Below are 19,593 nucleotides of genomic sequence, written 5' to 3'. Positions count from 1 at the left end.
TCAGGGTCATCAGAAATGGGGGGAGGGGGAGGGAGGGAAATGTCTGCTGGACCATAGGGTATAATGGAGAATTAATCCCGGGATATCTGGGGCTCTGGAGGGGTGGTTTTTTGAGGTAGAGGTACCAAATTTTCAGCGTAGCATCTGAGGAGTCTCCTCAAACTGATCTCCAAGTTTCAAAAAGATTGGAACAGGGGGTCCAATTTTATGAACCCCAAAAGAAGGTACCCCTATCCTTCATTATTTCTAATGCAGGGAAGGCATTAAAAAGGTATGTGGTCCCCTTAAATGTGATGGCTAGAACTTCTTTTGGAGTTCAGTTGTGCTTGTCACAACTTTGCTTATGGCTCCACCCCCAATGTCTCCTGGCTCCACCCCCAGTCTCCTGGCTCCACCCCCAAAGTCCCCATATATTTCTTTTATTGGACTTGGCAACCCTATTGACAGCTCATTCACATGTGCACATTGTTACCTGATAGTGCAGTCTTTCTATCTCTAATCCTACTCTACCTCTAAGGAGCGTCCAGAGGCGTACCTGACACTCCCTTTTCTATGGTGTCCTCACTAAAACCCTAAGAAGTACATGAGGCTAAGAAAGTATAACTAAGCCAAGTTTACCGAGTGAGTTTTATGTCACATTTGAACCCAAGTCTCCTAGAGTCTAACCACTGAACCACACTATGATGATAACCATGCACATCTGACCTAGCCCTAGATGTCACACAGCTGAGAACTAGCTACATTTTTGTCCACTGAGTGGAAACTACATGCCACATGTTGTAGAACAGAGATGATGCACAAATGCACTCACCATTCAGTCCACTAATGTTTTCTTTCTTCTTGTGTGAAAACAAAAATAAGCAGCTGGTTCTGAGTGCTGTTGCTACACCACCAGCATTGCTCACCCTTGGCGTGCTCAATGATTTTCCCCAATGCCAAAAATAACCTTACAGACATAACAGGAAATGCCTCATCAGCAAATGCTATAACAGCGTGGGACAGGGAGCAAGAAACTTTGGGATTCCCAAAATTATTCAGGGTCATTGGCTGGTTATGCATCTCAGAGGTGGCTCAGATAACCACGGCCACTCTCAGGTTGTCACCCTTTCTTCTTGCTCTTACTACTATGGAGCCCAACATAACACACATTTTGCAAGAGAAACTTTTTCTGACTTTGTGATAAGGGATCATGTGAGACTACTGCCGAATTAGGGGAGCAAGAAATAACAATAGCAATGCTAGGCTACTTCTCAGTGGTAAGTTCTTTTCACCCATGGAAATGATGAACCTCAGAGAAGCAGCAAAACATCAGCCACAGTCACAGCATTCAAGAGACAGAAATGTCATTATCAAGCAAGTCATTTTCCCCACTCTTTTTGGTACAGCGATCAATTGCATTCCTTCCATGTAACCTATACTTTAATATGACAAGATCTAGAACTCTATTTGGAAGCAGAACTCCATTGTTTTTGACCATCTCTTTGGTGCGGTACTTCTTGGCCATCTCTTTGGGGCTGTGCAGAAAGCACCTGTTTAAATTATACACATAGAGGAAAACTGCATAATCTTTCTTATTTTGCATAATATATTTTACATTTGCCACTGTGTTTAGTGTAACTCTGCTTCTGAAAGTCATAGGTAAGGGGCTAGCGTAGAAATACAGAGCTGGAAAGGACTCCAATGGTCATCTAATCCAATCCCCTCACCAATGCAGGGGATATATACAGGGCTTTTTTTCAGGGGGAATGTGCCAGAATGGAGTTCTAGAACCTCTTAATGGAAACAAAATTATCAAAAAATGTCTACAAGTTTATGAGAGGCACTAGGGGAGCATGACAGTCTTTGATTCAACAAAGTAAGTTAAAACACGGTTGCTTCAAGGTCATCATTCAGTGTTAGGCACCGAAAGCAAAACCCAAAAAAGAACTGAGGAAGTTAGTGGCATGTGTAAAGTTTGGAAACTGCTTTAAAGTAGAGGTAAGTCCATAGTGCATGAAAGTAATATTGTTTCAAAGAATCCCATGTGTTTCTCCTTCATTTCCCTCTTGAGAGTTCCAGCACCTCTTCTTCCTGAAAAAAGCACCCTGTGTATGTGTACATACACACACAGAGAGTCTTTATGATGGCCACTATTGTCTACAGCTTTAAAAAGTGGCTGACATAGATCTGGCCATTGTGGAGGAATGACTCGGAAAACTGACATCAGTAACAAGGCATCTCCTTTGGCAGCTTTTCAGAGTGAAGCCCATCCACCATCAATGCCCTTAACCTTCTGTTGGCTTTGTCACGGTGAAAGCTGATTGGCTATGTGGTACTGGGATTCTGGCATTCTCACTCTGTGCTTCTCTATTTCTCTGAAATTGCTTGCATGATTATTCCCAGAATGAGGACTCTTCCAACCACTACCAACTATGCCAAAGCAACAGCACAATCAATGGGCAGTGAATATAGTCATAATCTGCAATGTTGGGAAAATATGTTCCTCCATTAACAGAACTTCTCCCCCCCACCCCACCCCAAAGCTGACATGACTCTAAAACTCCAGCCCAGAGTAGGGGAGTATCATTTTTACTTTGGGCATCAGGAGTGAAAATGTACCAGGTCAGAAATCTAATTATGCCCAGCATGCCTTCAAAGGGGTTTAACAAGTCCTTACTCTGTGCAGGATTAGAGCCTGATACAAATGTCAATGAATTTCATGCATTTATAAGATGATCAACTTCAAGTTGTTCTATTCCTCTCATGTGAAAATTCTTGTTAACTTTTGCAATCCTTTGCATACTTTTTGGGGGTGTGTCCCATTGATTTCAATTGGCCTGTTTACTTCAAAGAAAAGATACAAAGGATTAGGATGCACTTGCACAGATGTTTGGCTGCCCCAACCATATAAGACACAAGCATGGCTACAAAAACATTTGCTGGCCCATTTCTGAGCTAATACTTACAAAGAAGCCCAGTACCAGGCTGGGTTTAACCGGATATATTCTTTGACTGGATCACTGCAGGAAAGAGAAAGAGACAGAAGATATCTGAGGATAATGAAAAGCTGGAGTGGCCCACCAGTAGCTCCATCAAATAACATGTCCATAGTTCAGCTATTTTCAGAGATGAGTTTCACAAAGTTTCCTGCTTAGGTTACATTACCTCCATGCTGATGTCCCTTAAAAGAAATAGGGACATGAACCTCATGAACCTCTGCTTTCCCAGTATTTTCTGTTTCCTTGAACTGGATTTTCTCCATAATATATACATTTTTCCAGAACTGCATACATGGCATTGAAAATGTAAAAATGCTATGGAGAAGAAGAAAAGGAGGAGGAGGAGGTTGGATTTATACTTCGCCCTTCACTTGGAGTCTCAAAGCAGCTTACAATTTCCTTGAACATATGAACATATGAAGCTGCCTTATACTGAATCAGATCCTCAGTCCATCAAAGTCAGTATTGTCTACTCAGACTGGCAGCGGCTCTCCAGGGTCTCCTTCCCTTCCTCTCCCCACAACAGACACCTTATGAGGTAGGTGGAGCTGAGAGCTCTGACAGAAACTGCTCTTGAGAAGAACAGCTCTGCAAGAACTCGGGAATGACTCAAGGTCATATCAGCAGCTGCAAGTGGAGGAGTGGGGAATCAAATCCGGTTCTCCCAGATAAAAATCCGCGCACTTAACTACTACACCAGGGGTAGCCAATGGTAGCTCTCCAGATTTTTTTGCCTACAATTCCCATCACCCCCAGCCAGCATGGCCAATGCCTGGGGCTGATGGGAGTTTTGGCAAAAAACATCTGGAGAGCTACTGTTGGCCACCTCTGCACTACACCAAACTGGCTCCAAAGAGGAGGGAACGAATCAGTGACAAGGCAAAAAATGGCTGTTCAAAACTCATAGGCTGTTTCTACACTTAGGGTTGATTCTGATTTTATGAACATTGAATCTGCCTGTAGAAAACTCCTGTTCAAAAGTACTCTTGTAAAGTGAGGAACAACTCCAGGGTGAAACCGCTTTTGGTGCCAATTCAAGAAAATGAGTGTAAACAACTTAAGAAAATGCAAAGCAAGACAGAAGTTATGGTGGTATGCAATGCAGATGAACACTTTTAAATGCACACCAAGAGAGGATCTTCTGTCAAGTGTAGAAACAGCCATAATCATTACAATATCTGGAACCAAAAGAAACAGAAATGGCCATATTTGCACATCCCTATTCCCAGTTTTTGTAGTCTTCATAGAAGCCTTTCCACATTTCCACATCTGTCTGCCAAAGAACAGTGTGCTTTCCCCAGGTCCCCTGAATGTTGCAAGGAATGTTGGGACCTACAATAATAATAATAATAATAATAATAATAATAATAATAATAATAATAATAATAATAATAATAATAATAATAATAATACAATAAAAATAAATATAATAATAATAAATAATAAAAACAATAAAAATAAATATTATAATAATAAATAATAAAAAACAATAAAAATCTGTGCTCAGTTCCTGAAAAATGCTTGTACAGATCCATGCCTGTTGGTTCTTACCAGCAGCCTAGCCTGCATGAATTGCAGCATACCTTTGAATACACCTCAGACTCCCATTTGGCTGCATATTGGAGGGGAGGATGGGTAATGGTGGAAAGCTGTCTTCCAATAGAGCTATTCTGTCCCTGCTGCTCTGCTTACTAAGGCAGCCATGGTAAGCATCTGAGGAAACTTAGAGGTCCATGTATGGTTGCCAGGTTTCCTGCTATAGTGAGAGATCTCCCACCAGCAAACTGCCTGACTAGGGCTGCAACTCAGTAGTATGGGGGATAGGTCTTTCACGCTACCTGGCCATGTTTAACTGGAGATGATGAGAATTGAACCTGAGACTTTCTCCATGCAAACCAGATGTTCTAACACCCAAACACAGTCTCTCCCCAGTATGTGAAATGTACTGAATATCTACCTGTGCTTCATAACTGCAAGATCCTTATTCCCAGACAGCATCAATGTTACTACATAGTCTAGCGATCCAGAAGGTGGCTGGCTTGTGTGACAAAATAATATCTTTTTTGGTCCCAAGATGACTACCTAACTAAGAAGTTGGTCAGCCCTGCCATAGGCTGTTTTTCTACCACTTGCCATAAAAGTAATGCTAAACAATAGGGATCCAAAGTGTGTGAACTGTGAAAATATGGAAAACGCAAGGGTAGACCATCAAAAAGAATCTGAAAAAAATCAAAAGTACCAGTAGACATCAGTCTATTGAAACAAAATCATCATAGTAAATATGGAAAATGCAGCAGAATTCAAGTAGTAAGAACTAAATATCACAACTCAAGAAACGTTTGTCAATAGTAAACATGAATTCAACATGAGACTCCTCTGTGTTTCTTCATATAAAACCATCCAAAAGACCTACTAAAGTCCAAAGAGAAGGTAGAGGACGCCCCAGAGAAATTTCTATAGCAATATGTCCTTCCCAGGTATACAAGATGTTTCAAAACAATTCTTCAGTTTTATGTCTGAAAAATGGAACCTGATTTCCACACTACTCTAGGCACAGCTCATATCTCAAATGGAATCTTGAGAATCTCGGCTGTAGAAATTTCTCTGGGACGTCCTCTGCCTTCTCTTTGGATGTTAAGAGGTCTTTTGGACACCATTATATGAAGAAGCACATAGGAATCTCATGTTAAATTCATGTCAGGGCTTTTTTTGGAGAAAAAGTCCAGCAGGGACTCGTTTGCATATTAGGCCACACCCCCTGACATCGCCATACCTTCACACAGGATTTTTGTAGGAAAAGCCCAGCAAGAACTCATTGCATATTAGGCCACACCCCCTGATGTCAAGCCAGCCAGAACTGAATTCCTGTGCGTTCCTGCTAAAAAAAAAAGCCCAGATGTTTACTATTGAAGAATGTTTCTTGAATGGTGATATTTAGTTCTTGCTACTTGTATTTGTATTGTGACCACCAATTCTACTTCATTTTCTACTGGATGTCTACTGGATCTACTGATGTCTACTGGAATTTGCGAATTTTTGAGAAGTGGAGATCTTATAAGTGGGTCATTGATGGTAAAGAGATAGAACAGGCCAAATACTATAAATATTTAGGCATTTACTTCCAATATAATGCGACCTGGTCCACCCACCTCATGTATGCAGTGAAGATAGCTAACACCAGTGCTTCAGCTATAACACACTTTTAGAACAGAGGCAACTAATTTGTGACTGCTGCTATAAGAATTTTTAAGGCCAAGGTGACTCCACAATTACTGTATGGCATTCCAATCTGGATTAGGTCCTTTGACTGTGCTATTGAACGTTCCCAATCCAAATTCCTGAGAAAAAAACTGGGCATGCCAAAATGTGTTTCATATGCAATTATCTGCTTAAAAACTGACCAGTACTTAATGGAAACCAGTGAATGGTTTATGACATTCAAATTCTGACTATGCCTACATTATAGTTTTGAACCTGGGAGCTTTATATATCAAATACTTTCTGAGTCTAATGTGTCAAATTGGTCAGCATACATAGAGAAAAAAATTAAAGGATGGGCCTATCTACAGAATCACTGTCTGTGTTTACATTTACTGCTGCATTCCAATAAATCAAAAACAGGATGTTAGACACTGAGCACCAGAAGTTAAATAGTCTTGCTAACAAAATCTGCTCCCCTCTGAGCTTTGAGATTCCTCTCAGCACAGGGAAGATGGCCTCTTACCTATTGTCTTTGCAGGTGCCACAACAGCGCAGGGTGTTTTCTCTCAATAGGTGCAATGCTATGCCCTCTGCCATTCTTGAAGGCAGATTCAACAAAATAGCCTATTCAGCTAGGTACTGCCCTTGTAAACAAAAATGCGTTGAGTCAATTACTCATGTTCTCCTGTGCTGCCATCTGTATACGGATCTACATTATACGTATTTATATCCTGTTTTAGCCAGTATGATCAACTGCTCTGATGCACTTAAGGTCCATAGATTCTTGAATGATTTTTCTATCGATGTTACTGAGAGGTCAGCCAAGTTTCTGTACTCTGCTCTAAAGCTGCGCCAAAAGATTTCACAGAAATAATTTCTGTTTATACAAGTGTACATGGAAGTTGTGTTTCTATCCTGTTTTACACTATATTGATATGTACTGTTATTTTTATGCCAATAAAGGCTGACTTGAGTCCCATAGCGCAGAGTGGTAAAGCTGCAGTACTGCAGTCGGAGCCCTCTGCTCACGACCTGAGTTCGATCCCAGTGGAAGCTGGTTCAGGTAGCCGGCTCCAGGTTGACTCAGCCTTCCATCCTTCCAAGGTCGGTAAAATGAGTGCCCAGCTTGCTGGGGGAAAGTGTAGATGACTGGGGAAGGCAATGGCAAACCACCCCATAAAAAGTCTGCCATGAAAACATTGTGAAAGCAATGTCACCCCAGAGTTGAAAAACGACTGGTGCTTGCACAGGAGACTACCTTTACCTTTAAAGGCTGACTTGACTTGACTCGATGTTCTACCCTAGCATTCCCCATATTTTCACAAATAATGCTAGCATCTTCATGTCCCTGTAAATTCTGCTACTATATCTGAATCCACTCAGATGATCAGTCTCTTCAAAGTCAGACTGATGGCTGCAGCTGTTAGCACCGAGGATCTGGGTCACATAGTCCAGCACCAGAACCAAGGAATGGCTTTTCTCCTTGGTCTCCACACAGAGAGAGAACAGGCCACGATTCTAGAAAGCACTGTCTGTGTAGCAGTTTCTTAGATCAGGAAGTGTCACAAAGTAAAAATGATAGTAAACATCATTTCTGTATGCTGGTGGAGAAAAAGCATGCAAAACACCATTTGCTCTTTTTGGCAGTTGTCCTTAAACCGCCCAGTGCCCAAGGAAGAAGGACTATCAGATGGCTTTAAAAACAAGTAAAGAGCACATCACAACCAGCTCAATACCATTGATTTCTGCACCTAATTCTACTTCAGGGAAACAGTTGTTGGCTTCAGAGACAGACAGTTGATTAAATGGCCTGGAAGGTCTCAAGTGATGCTAATGTATTATTGATGCTCAGTGCAATCTGATCCTGCTGCCCTTTTGCTACTAAGGCCTCTGCTGCACAAGCTTCACACATTCCCCTGGGAATGTGGAGATGAATAAAAGTGTACACACCAAGGCTGGAGAATTCTCATGCTTTAGAGGGAAGGAAGGCAGCATGCTATATAACCTAATCTAATCAGATCTCGGAAGCTAACAGGGTCAGTACTTGGATGGGAGACCACCAAAGAAGGCTCTGCAGAGGAAGCAATGCCCAACCATTTCTGCTTCTCATTTACCTTAAGAACATAAGAACATAAGAGAAGCCATGTTGGATCAGGCCAACGGCCCATCAAGTCCAACACTCTGTGTCACACAGTGGCAAAAAATTTTATATACACACATACACTGTGGCTAATAGCCACTGATGGACCTGTGCTCCATATTTTTATCTAAACCCTTCTTGAAGGTGGCTATACTTGTGGCTGCCACCACCTCCTGTGGCAGTGAATTCCACATGTTAATCACCCTTTGGGTGAAGAAGTACTTCCTTTTATCCGTTTTAACCTTTCTGCTCAGCAATTTCATCGAATGCCCACGAGTTCTTGTATTGTGAGAAAGGGAGAAAAGTACTTCTTTCTCTACTTTCTCCATCCCATGCATTATCTTGTAAACCTCTATCATGTCACCCCGCAGTCGACGTTTCTCCAAGCTAAAGAGTCCCAAGCGTTTCAACCTTTCTTCATAGGGAAAGTGCTCCAGCCCTTTAATCATTCTAGTTGCCCTTTTCTGGACTTTCTCCAATGCTATAATATCCTTTTTGAGGTGCGGCGACCAGAACTGCACACAATACTCCAAATGAGACCACACCATCGATTTATACAGGGGCATTATGATACTGGCTGATTTGTTTTCAATTCTCTTCCTAATAATTCCCAGCATGGCGTTGGCCTTTTTTATTGCAAACGCACACTGTCTTGACATTTTCAGTGAGTTATCTACCACGACCCCAAGATCTCTCTCTTGGTCAGTCTCTGCCAGTTCACAACCCATCAACTTGTATTTGTAGCTAGGATTCTTGGCCCCAATGTGCATTACTTTGCACTTGGCCACATTGAACCGCATCTGCCACGTTGACACCCACTCACCCAGCCTCAACAGATCCCTTTGGAGTTCTTCACAATCCTCTCTGGTTCTCACCACCCTGAACAATTTAGTGTCATCCGCAAACTTGGCCACTTCACTGCTCACTCCCAACTCTAAATCATGTATGAACAAGTTAAAGAGCATGGGACCCAGTACCGAGCCCTGCGGCACCCCACTGCTTACCGTCCTCCACTGCGAAGACTGCCCATTTAAACTCACTCTCTGCTTCCTATTACTCAGCCAGTTTTTGATCCACAAGAGGACCTGTCCTTTTACTCCATGACTCTCAAGCTTTCTAAGGAGCCTTTGATGAGGAACTTTATCAAAAGCTTTCTGGAAGTCAAGGTAAACAACATCTATCGGGTCTCCTTGGTCCACATGTTTGTTCACCCCCTCAAAGAAATGTAACAGGTTAGTGAGGCAAGATCTTCCCTTGCAGAACCCATGCTGAGTCTTCCTCAATAACCCGTGTTCATCAATGTGCCTACTCATTCTGTCCTTGATAATGGTTTCTACCAACTTTCCCGGTATTGAAGTCAGACTGACTGGCCTGTAATTTCCCGGGTCTCCTCTGGAACCTTTTTTAAAGATGGGGGTGACATTTGCTACCTTCCAGTCCTCAGGAACGGAGGCAGATTTCAATGAAAGATTACAGATTTTCCTTAGAAGATCCACAAGTTCAACTTTGAGTTCTTTCAGAATTCTCGGATGTATGCCATCCGGACCCGGTGACTTATTAGTTTTTAATTTGTCTATCAGTTGTAGGACCTCCTCTTTTGTCACCTTTTGTCTTTTGTTACCTTGAAAACCCCTTTCTAGGGTTGCCATAAGTTGGCTGTGACTTAAACAGCATTTATGTATGTACGTATTCTACAGGATAGACAGGGCAAAACTGAAATCATATAACACATAAAATCTAGAAATACTTCAGCACTGTCCTATTACAGATCTTTAAGAATACTTTCACAAAGATGACCAAGATCAGCATCCTTCTTTCCTCCCAACAATTTGTATACTTACAACAGTATCTATTTATATATACTTAAGGAAGCAGCCATTTTTAATTCTAAACACAGCAGAAACCAAATTTTTACCTTGGGACAAAATTCAAGGCAAATGTAGATGTGCTTCCTTTGTGAGCAGAGGCCCCCTCCTAGTCTAAAAGACGGACATTGTGATCTCTGGCTTAGCAGGCAAGTTGCCAAAAGCACATGAAACTCTCAAACATCTGAGATGGGCACAGGCCTTGCTTGGCCTGTGACAATGACTTGAAGGCTTCAATCATCCAAGCAGCCTGCACACAGCTTGGACTTCATCTTGGTTTCACGGACTCCTAGCTAACATCCCATTCTGCTTGCTGCTGCGGTACAGACGGGAAGCGCGCCTACCCTAAGCTATCCAACTCCATTGTTTCAGCACAGCTGCTCTGGCCTCACTGTTCCAGCCTCCTGATGCAAGGGAAGCCATTGCTTGGGCTAACAACAGGAGCTGTCACCCTCCTGTTTCTTCAGGAAGCCATAGGAGCGAAGCGGGAGACCCATATACACTGAGAGCACCTCGGACTTTGCATAAAGCCATCAAGCCCACTGTAAAGTTGCATCCTGCCAGACATCCTAAACCAGATGGTAAACAATGAACTGTGTAATACCACATGTACTGTGGACAATAGATGTTCGAGAAGAGGAAACCATCACCATTGTGTTTGTTGGGTGCCACTCTAGATAACAAATTTGGCTCTATATTGACCTTTTTAGATAAGCCCTATCAAGGAATGTTAATCACTCTTAATCCGCCTCCCCAACGTCATCCTGGAGCATCCCACTTTCTATATGTCACACCCCATGTGACCCTGCATCACTGCCCACCTGACCACTGCCCACCTGACCCTAAGGGCATCAGGTAGTCCTTAAAAGGTCAAACACACCACTTCTCAGGTGTGCTTCAGACAGTCACCCTACCCTGCTGTTTGAATCCACACTCTAAATCTGATCAATTCAGGATCCCTAATAGATTGCCACACAGGTCGTGTTCAGTCTAAACCCCATTCCTTATTGTCGCTGTTGGAGCTTCAAGAGAAGACTTCAAGAGGTACAGTATTCCCCTACGTTTACCCCCTGTGTATCCCTATCAATTTCGTATCTGTTTTTGTATGTGTGTTTTATATTTTTCTATAATAAAAACTTAATTATTTTACTTAACGAGTCTCCTCTTCAATTCGGTGAGAGTTTCTGGAAGTGATCTCCTGTATACATAGATTCTGAATCCTGCTGAGCCATAGTTGCCCACCAGTTAATCCCCCAACCTCTTTTGAGGGCAATTTGGTTTACACCTTAGTCAAGATATCCAAGGAATTCTGAGGGGAAGCATTTTTTTTAGGAAAAAAAAGTTTTGCATGATTTTAGTCTTTTCCAAGCACAGTTTGCCATCATTCTAACACTTCATTTAGTTTGAACTAAAGAGCTAAACAGACTTTTCCAGATAGTTATTACAAGCTAAATGTTATGCAACTTGTAAATATGAATTTTCAGATCCAGGCTGGGTATAAAGACTGTGGGGACAGCAGTGGAGTTTGGAAGAAAAGTTTAATAGTCTGAAAAAGGAAAAAACAAAGTTTGCTATTAATTCTGAACCTTACCAGAAGGTGAAGAGAGCCACAATGCCAAATGTAAAAAGCAGCTGGAGTAAGAGTATGGTGTAAACCTGAAAACAAAAAAGCAGTGTGTATATTAGCCTGCCAGATGTTCAAAAGAAGAATTTGATCATGACCCTCCTTATGAGGTGCAACTTTTTACTGCTCCCTACTTAAAACATGTTTTGAGTCTTTGTTATTTTAGTAGACAAATGTCTCCCTTTATGATGTGGTGTATATATAGTATTTGGCAGGGGTCATTTTGTAGAAAAATAAGTGGTGGAGCTCATCCAGGGATTGTTATGCAGCTGCATCTAATATTCAATGGACAAGATGGGGAGGAGGAGGGGGATGGGAAACCATCAGAAAGATTCAGGAGCTGTGCTCCTGTGAGCTCCCGCTGAATCTGAGGCCTGGTATTTGCACAGATCTCTTGAGGAGCCCTCCGTGCAAACGCCACCCCCCCCCCCCCCCCGACCTTCCCACAGTGCAGGAAGGCTGAGCACGGCCAGATGGCCCTGTTTGCACGGAAGGCTTCTCTTGAGGAGCTTTCCATGCAAACACCCCCTCCATTTGACCCTCCCTCAATGCAGGAAGGCTGAGCAGGGCAGAGCCATTTGCACAGTGCGGGAAAACCCTACTATCAGCAGTTCTGAGCAGAGCTATGGAATACAGCCATCTTGTGTCAACTAACTGTTAAAGTGTACTTTTAATAAAATAATAATAAAATAAAAGTCCCCATAAGACCAGCATAGGGAAAGATTAGGGAATTATTTTTTGGTACCCGTGGGAAAAGAAAACACACATGTACCATGTAAATCACTGGCCACCATTTGGATCATTATGCATGTCTCCTCGCCTTGAGACTCAGGTTAGTAAATATAGCTCTTACAAGAGGTATGAAAGTAAGGGGGAACCATGTGGTGCTCTTTTTAATTCTGTCCCCTCCTCCAGTGGCTCCCTCAGCCGTTGAGCTCTCTTTCCCTGCTCTAGGTCTCTGGGTGACCTCTGTCCTGGAGAAGAGCTTGCAAGCCTGCCTATTTCCTCCTCCTTCCCCACTTCACACCCTGCAGAAACAGTCACCTACCTATGGGTCAGGACTCAGAGGTTGACTAAGATCCCAAGGCCTTGAAAGTAAGCCTGCATTAAGTTCCTTCTCGACCTCTAGAAATTGTGGCTCCCAAGCTGCAATTTGGCCACTTCTGCCCCAATGGATTAAATGGGCTCGTTCACATACCCACATCTGGCAGCTGTTCCGCAGTTGTTCTCACCCCGTCGTATGACAAGTTAGATACAGAGTAAATAGCCACCAGAAAACATCAGGTGCTTACGGATCCCCACGCAATCATCCCATATTGCTGGATGTCTGAACTCCCCTGGTGATCACTCAAACTGTTCAAAAGCTTTAATTCCAGTTTTGCCATTTTGTTTTTTAAAAACTGGTAGTGCATATGCACACCCAAGAAAAGTTTTCCAAAAAATGTCAAAGTTGTTTTGTTTTGTTTTTTAAGAAGAAGGCGACGACCAGACCACATGCTCTGGGGCTGACCCCCAGCACTAATCTGAATGATCAAATACGGAAGAAGCATACGGTGAGGCTGGATCAGGGTGAGACCCTGATCAAAAATCTCTGTGTCAGAGTAATTAGTGGTGCACTCAAACAGCACCAGCCTTCCAGTCTGACTGCAGCCCAGGATACTCAAATGTCACTTCTCCATCTCCTTCCAAAGAAGCAGGCAATGCTGTAGCATAATTGACACAGTTGTTAAGTTCAACAAGGAGCAAGAGCTGCCATGGCTATCTTTTTTAATGGCCTTACCTTCCTGATAAATGCATTGCGTACAATCTGGTCATCCCAACTGTAAGATGTGATCATCTCAGTGTCCCCTGGGTATCCTCCTCTGCCATCATTAGGACTTGAACCTGAAAATGATGAGAAACAAGATATGTTAAATTTTGTCCCGTGGCTTCCACAGAGTCATGGCATATTTTAGTCACACACACACACCATTAGTGCTGTAGACTATATGTGCTGTTACCACACATGGTCAGGAAGACACTAGTATTATGTGAGTGTGAATATGGGTCTGTGGAGAAACTAGGCTTCCCAATCCCCAGGTCCCAGAGGGGGATCCCCCGGTTTTACAGGCTTCCCCCCTCCCACAGCCAGATGGCCAGCGGGGGAAGCCCCGCCCCCAGAGCCATCATGCACCTCTATGAACAATTCCCATAGGGAATGATGGGGAATTGATCCACGGGTATCGGGGGCTCTGGAGGGGCTGTTTTTTGAGATAGAGGCGCCAAATTTTCAGTATAGCATCTAGTGCCTCTCCCCAAAATAACTCCCAAGTTTCAAAAAGATTGGACCAGGGGGTCCAATTCTATGAGCCCCAAAAGAAGGTGCCCCTATCCTTCATTATTTCCTATGGAAGGAAGGCATTTAAAAATGTGTGCAGTCCCTTTAAATGTGATGGCCAGAACTCCCTTGAAGTTCAATTCTGTTTGTCACACCCTTGCTCTCGGCTCCGCCCCCAATGTCTCCTGGCTCCACCCCCAAAACCTCCTGGCTCCACCCCCAAAGTCCCCAGATATTTCTTAAATTGGACTTGGCAACCCTAGGAGAAACACCATCTTAATTAATGTTGGTGCTTCATTGGAAGGGAACATTAAACTACTAAAGCAGGCTTTGGCCTAGCCTCCCTCCATCCCCTCCTCCCTTCCAGAGTTAAACCAGCGCCTCTAGGGGGAAAGCCTCTTAGAGGGGCAGGAAGTTCTTTAGCCTTCTCCTCATTGCCTCCCCCCTTCTGGAGTTAAACCAGCAACTCTAGGGGGAAAGCCTCCTAGAGGGGCAGGAAGTTCTTTTGTTCTTTTTATTTGAGTTAGGCGGGAAAAAGGCCAGTTCTCAGCTGGCGCTCAAAGGAAGAGGTTGCCAGTGTGTGGGCTCCTGACTGTGGGAGAGGCCTACTCAAGAGGAGGAGGACCCCAGGCAGTCAGACCGAGTAAGTCATCCACAAGGCAGGGCAAGTTTAGACCAGGGACAGCAGGATGCGTTTAAAACCACCTTTTATTTGTCATGCTGGTTGCTGTTTGGGTGCTGTGCTGTGCTAAACTTTTATCCGCAACTGTTTTTGTTTTGTTTTGTTTTTCTTTTCTTTTTCTCTTTTAATTAAATATTTTTACTGTTTTGAATGCTGGCAGTCAAACTCTGTACCACATAGATCCCGAACCGCTTTAGACCACGCTGCTTTATGAAGGGGGCCCCGGGGAAGGGGAAAGGCATGCAGTTGGATAAGGTGCCAATCCTCCAGGGGTTTGCCGAAGAAGTGCTGAGGTCTCTGTGATACCCAAGTACTGGGTGGCAGAGGACCTTGAGGCCTGGCCTCAGAGCTGGAGAGGGGGATTGGGAGTCCTGTTCCTCTCAATCTGAACCCCTAGACTGAGCAGGTGGTGGCAGTGAGCCCAAGTGGCCGGAGGAGAAATAGCTCCCTCCAGGAGTTGGCGACTCAACAGGGAGTTGACGGAACCGGGTCTGAAGGCAAAATCGGGCCGGTTCCGTCACATTTGGCGGCAGCGGTGGGATTAGAACAAACAGAGAACTTGATTGGCCAGGCATTTTTGGTTTTTGATACGTGTAAGCACCCAGAGGAAGCAACAGAGGTTTTGTTTATTTTCAGGTCAACTGGAGTAGGGAGAGTTTAGTTTAGTTAGGATGGAGCATTCTAAGAGACGGGAAATCCTGAAGATGATAAAGCCACAGCTCCAGGAAGAGTGTGCAAAGCAAAAGCTGGAGTGTGACAACATGACTGTAGCAGATATGCAAGACCTCCTGTTGGAGCATAATCAGCATGCAGGGGAACCTGCAGAAGTGCACCCCACCCAGTCAGAAGCAACCTTGCGGCTACAATTGGAACTGGAGAGAATGCGTATCGAGGCGGACCGAGACCGCAGACGGGAGGAAAGAGAGAGGGATGAGATCCGCAGCCGGGAGGAAAGAGAGAGGGATGAGATCCGCAGCCGGGAGGAAAGAGAGAGGGATGAAAGACAAGCTGAGATCCGCAGACGGGAGGAAAGAGAGAGAGCTGAGATCCGCAGACGGGAGCAGGAAGAGCAACGTCACCATGAGCTTGAGGTGCTATGTCTGAAAGCTGAACAAAGCAAAAAGATCAAAGTCACCCCCAAAGACTTTGCAGTGTACAGAGAGGGAGAAGACCCCTCCATATACCTCTCCAACTTTGAGAAGGCAGCCAAACAGTGGGGAATTGCAGAGGAAGACTATATGTCTTACCTCTGTAGCATCCTGACTGGAGAACTTGCAGCCATCTATCACAGCATGCCTATGGAAGATGGGGGGATAACTTTTGCAACCTATAAAGCCACTGTCTTTAAAAGGTTTAGACTGGGGGCAGACCACTTCCGAAAGCAGTTCAGGGGTTTAGCCCCACCAGAATGTAAATCCTATTCTGAATTTGGGGTAAAGCTAGGTGATCTTGGGAAGAGATGGGTAGAGGAAGAAAAAGCCCAGGATTTTAAGGCTTTGTTTCAGTTGTTGATTTTAGACCAGTTCTACTTCAGACTTCCCAAAGAGTTGAAATGCCTGGTAAAAGATAGGAAACCTAAAACCATTACAGAGGCCTCAGAACTGGCGGACGAGGTGGTGCAGAACCGAGAGGGGTTGGATTGGATCCCTTCCCAGTTGGGAAGGGGACAAAAGGGGTCCCCAATGGGTGGGAAGGAACACCCAGCACCCAAAAGAGAAGGGAAACCTGGCCAGGAAGAAGGTAGGAAATCCCCTGATTTGACTAATCAGGATCGGCCCCAGATTCGAACGTGCTACAGCTGTGGCCGGGCTGGGCACCTACGGTCGGCCTGCCCAGAGCTGCAAGCTGAAACCCCCAAACCCACAACAAAAGCACCAGTCACTCCAAAGGTGAAGGAGGAGTATGTGGCCGTGGTAAGCCATGAATGTCTTTTCACCAGAGCCTGCAGAGGCCTGGAGTGATTTTGTTGAACCAGTAAGGCTTAAGGACCGGTTGGTTTTGGGATATGCTGACACTGGCTCTTCAGTCACCCTTGTGAGGGCAGATCTGGTGTCAGAAGCTGACATTGCCCCTGATATGGCATTCAGAATGAAGGGGGTTCTGGGACCACCCGCCAAGATTCCTGTGGCCCGGATGCCAGTGGAATGGCGAGGATCAGCAGGTCTTATGGAGGTTGGGGTAATGAAGGAACAGGCAGTTCTAGCATTATTGGGCTGGGATTTGTTGGTTGGCCAGTACTCTATCAATGCTGTAACCCGCAGCCAAACCCTCAGAGGAAAGTGGGAGGCGGAAGGCAACTTTAGGGAAGCCACCTCACAACCAGCCAGGGAGGGGGAAATAGCCCAGGTTACTGAGGATGAAGAGAGGTCAGTCACCCAGGAGGGGGAGGACCAGCCTGTCTCAAGCCCTGGAGGAGGGTGTTCCCAAGGGGAAGAGGGGTGTAGCTTTCCCCAAGTGCAGCAAGAGGCTGTAGATGTTCCTAGCGAGGAAAGGAACCTGTCTAGCATAAAGGATGTGCATGCTGAAGAGACAGAGGTGGAGAGTGGAGATTTCACAGGAGGTTCTGAGAGCAGCAAGGCTAATGTGGGCTCAGAGGAGCACATAGCTGAAGGCTTGGGGGAATGGGAGTGGTTCCAGAAGGAGGTCCTGAGTGACCTTAGGTGGGAACCGGTTCACCAAGTAGCTGTGGATCAGGAAGTGGGATATTCCGAGACTCTCTCAGAACAGGTTGTCTTGAAGCAGGGCAGACAGGAGTCCTGGGAAGCTGTGGGACCTTCCAGGCAGGAGGGGGGTCAGTTGGGTAGTGCTGAAAAACCAACCGAGGGGACTGAGAACCCAAGCCAAACTTTTGCTGAGAATTCCGGAAACAGTGGGACTAGGGGTGGCTTGAAGGAACAGATGATAGAAAGTCTGGGGGAGCCAGAAATGTTCCTGTCTGAGGTTCAAAATGACCTTAGGCTGGAACCACTGTGTGAGGTGGCAAGGGACCAGAAAGTGGAGTTCTCAGAAGCTGAGACAGGGGATAGGGTGATGGTTTTCCTGCCACTTTATAATGAACGGAAAGCAGAATGGGAGGGACCCCATGTGATTGTGGATGACCTGGACGATGCTACTTATGTGGTGGCTATGGAGAAGACTGGCAAGACAGTTAAAGTGGTGCAGGTGAATATACCACAGCCATTCTCTGCGAGGTCCATGGTGTTGCATATAAGTAGGAAGGAAGGAGACAAAAAGAAGCTGGAACAACAATTGTTTGGAGCACCAGAGGTGGTTTTCTGGGAGGTCAGAGTGGACAGAGGGAACATTCCACCAATAAGGGATAAAGAAGAAGCAATTGTGTGGGAACTGGGCAGTTTCCAACCTCATATGTGGGGCCAGGAATTTCCTCCTTTGATGGACCACTCATCCCAGCAACAGCAGCAACTGAGGGAGAGCACCAAACTCCAGAGGTGGTCCTGGGAGATGGAGGAGTACATCTTAAAGACTAGACATTCCTTCCGAATGCAGCAATGCGACTTTTTGTCCAAAAAGGACATGGACACCTAGGGTGTTAGACTTTGTGTATTGTTGGGAAAATTCCTAATCTTGGTATATGTTCTGATTTGATTAATGGGTTTCTCCCTGGTTTGGTTGGATTCTGCTACGGGGTCACCTCTGTCGGAGGCAACCCCTCCGGCTCAGAATTTAAGGAGGGGGATGTGTGGAGAAACACCATCTTAGTTAATGTTGGTGCTTCATTGGAAGGGAACATTAAACTACTAAAGCAGGCTTTGGCCTAGCCTCCCTCCATCCCCTCCTCCCTTCCAGAGTTAAACCAGCACCTCTAGAGGGAAAGCCTCCTAGAGGGGCAGGAAGTTCTTTAGCCTTCCCCTCATTGCCTCCCCCCTTCTGGAGTTAAACCAGCAACTCTAGGGGGAAAGCCTCCTAGAGGGGCAGGGATTTCTTTTGTTCTTTTTATTTGAGTTAGGCGGGAAAAAGGCCAGTTCTCAGCTGGCGCTCAAAGGAAGAGGTTGCCAGTGTGTGGGCTCCTGACTGTGAGAGAGGCCTACTCAAGAGGAGGAGGACCCCAGGCAGTCAGACCGAGTAAGTCATCCACAAGGCAGGGCAAGTTTAGACCAGGGACAGTAGGATGCGTTTAAAACCACCTTTTATTTGTCATGCTGGTTGCTGTTTGGGTGCTGTGCTGTGCTAAACTTTTACCCGCAACTGTTTTTGTTTTGTTTTGTTTTGTTTTGTTTTTCTTTTCTTTTTCTCTTTTAATTAAATATTTTTACTGTTTTGAATGCTGGCAGTCAAACTCTGTACCACATAGATCCCCAACCGCTTTAGACCACGCTGCTTTATGAAGGGGGCCCCGGGGAAGGGGGAAGGCATGCAGTTGGATAAGGTGCCAATCCTCCAGGGGTTCCCCGAAGAAGTGCTGAGGTCTCTGTGATACCCAAGTACTGGGTGGCAGAGGACTTTGAGGCCTGGCCTCAGAACTGGAGAGGGGGATTGGGAGTCCTGTTCCTCTCAATCTGAACCCCTAGACTGAGCAGGTGGTGGCAGCGAGCCCAAGTGGCCGGAGGAGAAATAGCTCCCTCCAGGAGTTGGCGACTCAACAGGGAGTTGACGGAACCGGGTCTGAAGGCAGAATCGGGCCGGTTCCGTCACAGGGTCACTCTCCAACACAAGCCCCACAACAAAGTCTAAATTAGGTTGAGCTTAAGGAACATATTTCCATTACTTTTCGCTCCTGACTAAAAGACGTCCTGGCTTAGGTTCTATACTTAGGAATGATCCACAG

General features: G+C 45.0%; 1 protein-coding gene across 1 annotated transcript in view; it reads right to left on the bottom strand.

Moving 5' to 3' along the window:
* Positions 1 to 19,593, bottom strand: part of FAIM2 (Fas apoptotic inhibitory molecule 2) — a 78,449-nt gene that overhangs the window by 41,142 nt on the left and 17,714 nt on the right. The window contains exons 3-5 of the mRNA XM_060252802.1: positions 13,589 to 13,692; positions 11,776 to 11,840; positions 2,946 to 2,999 (exon numbers count right to left, since the gene is read on the bottom strand). Of these exons, the coding sequence (XP_060108785.1) occupies positions 2,946 to 2,999; positions 11,776 to 11,840; positions 13,589 to 13,692 (223 nt within the window). The remainder of the gene's footprint in view (positions 1 to 2,945; positions 3,000 to 11,775; positions 11,841 to 13,588; positions 13,693 to 19,593) is intronic.

The sequence above is a fragment of the Heteronotia binoei genome, chromosome 13, assembly GCF_032191835.1.
Source record: "Heteronotia binoei isolate CCM8104 ecotype False Entrance Well chromosome 13, APGP_CSIRO_Hbin_v1, whole genome shotgun sequence".
In the NCBI taxonomy this organism is placed as follows: Eukaryota; Metazoa; Chordata; class Lepidosauria; order Squamata; family Gekkonidae; genus Heteronotia; species Heteronotia binoei.
This window is presented reverse-complemented; position numbering and strand designations above follow the sequence as displayed.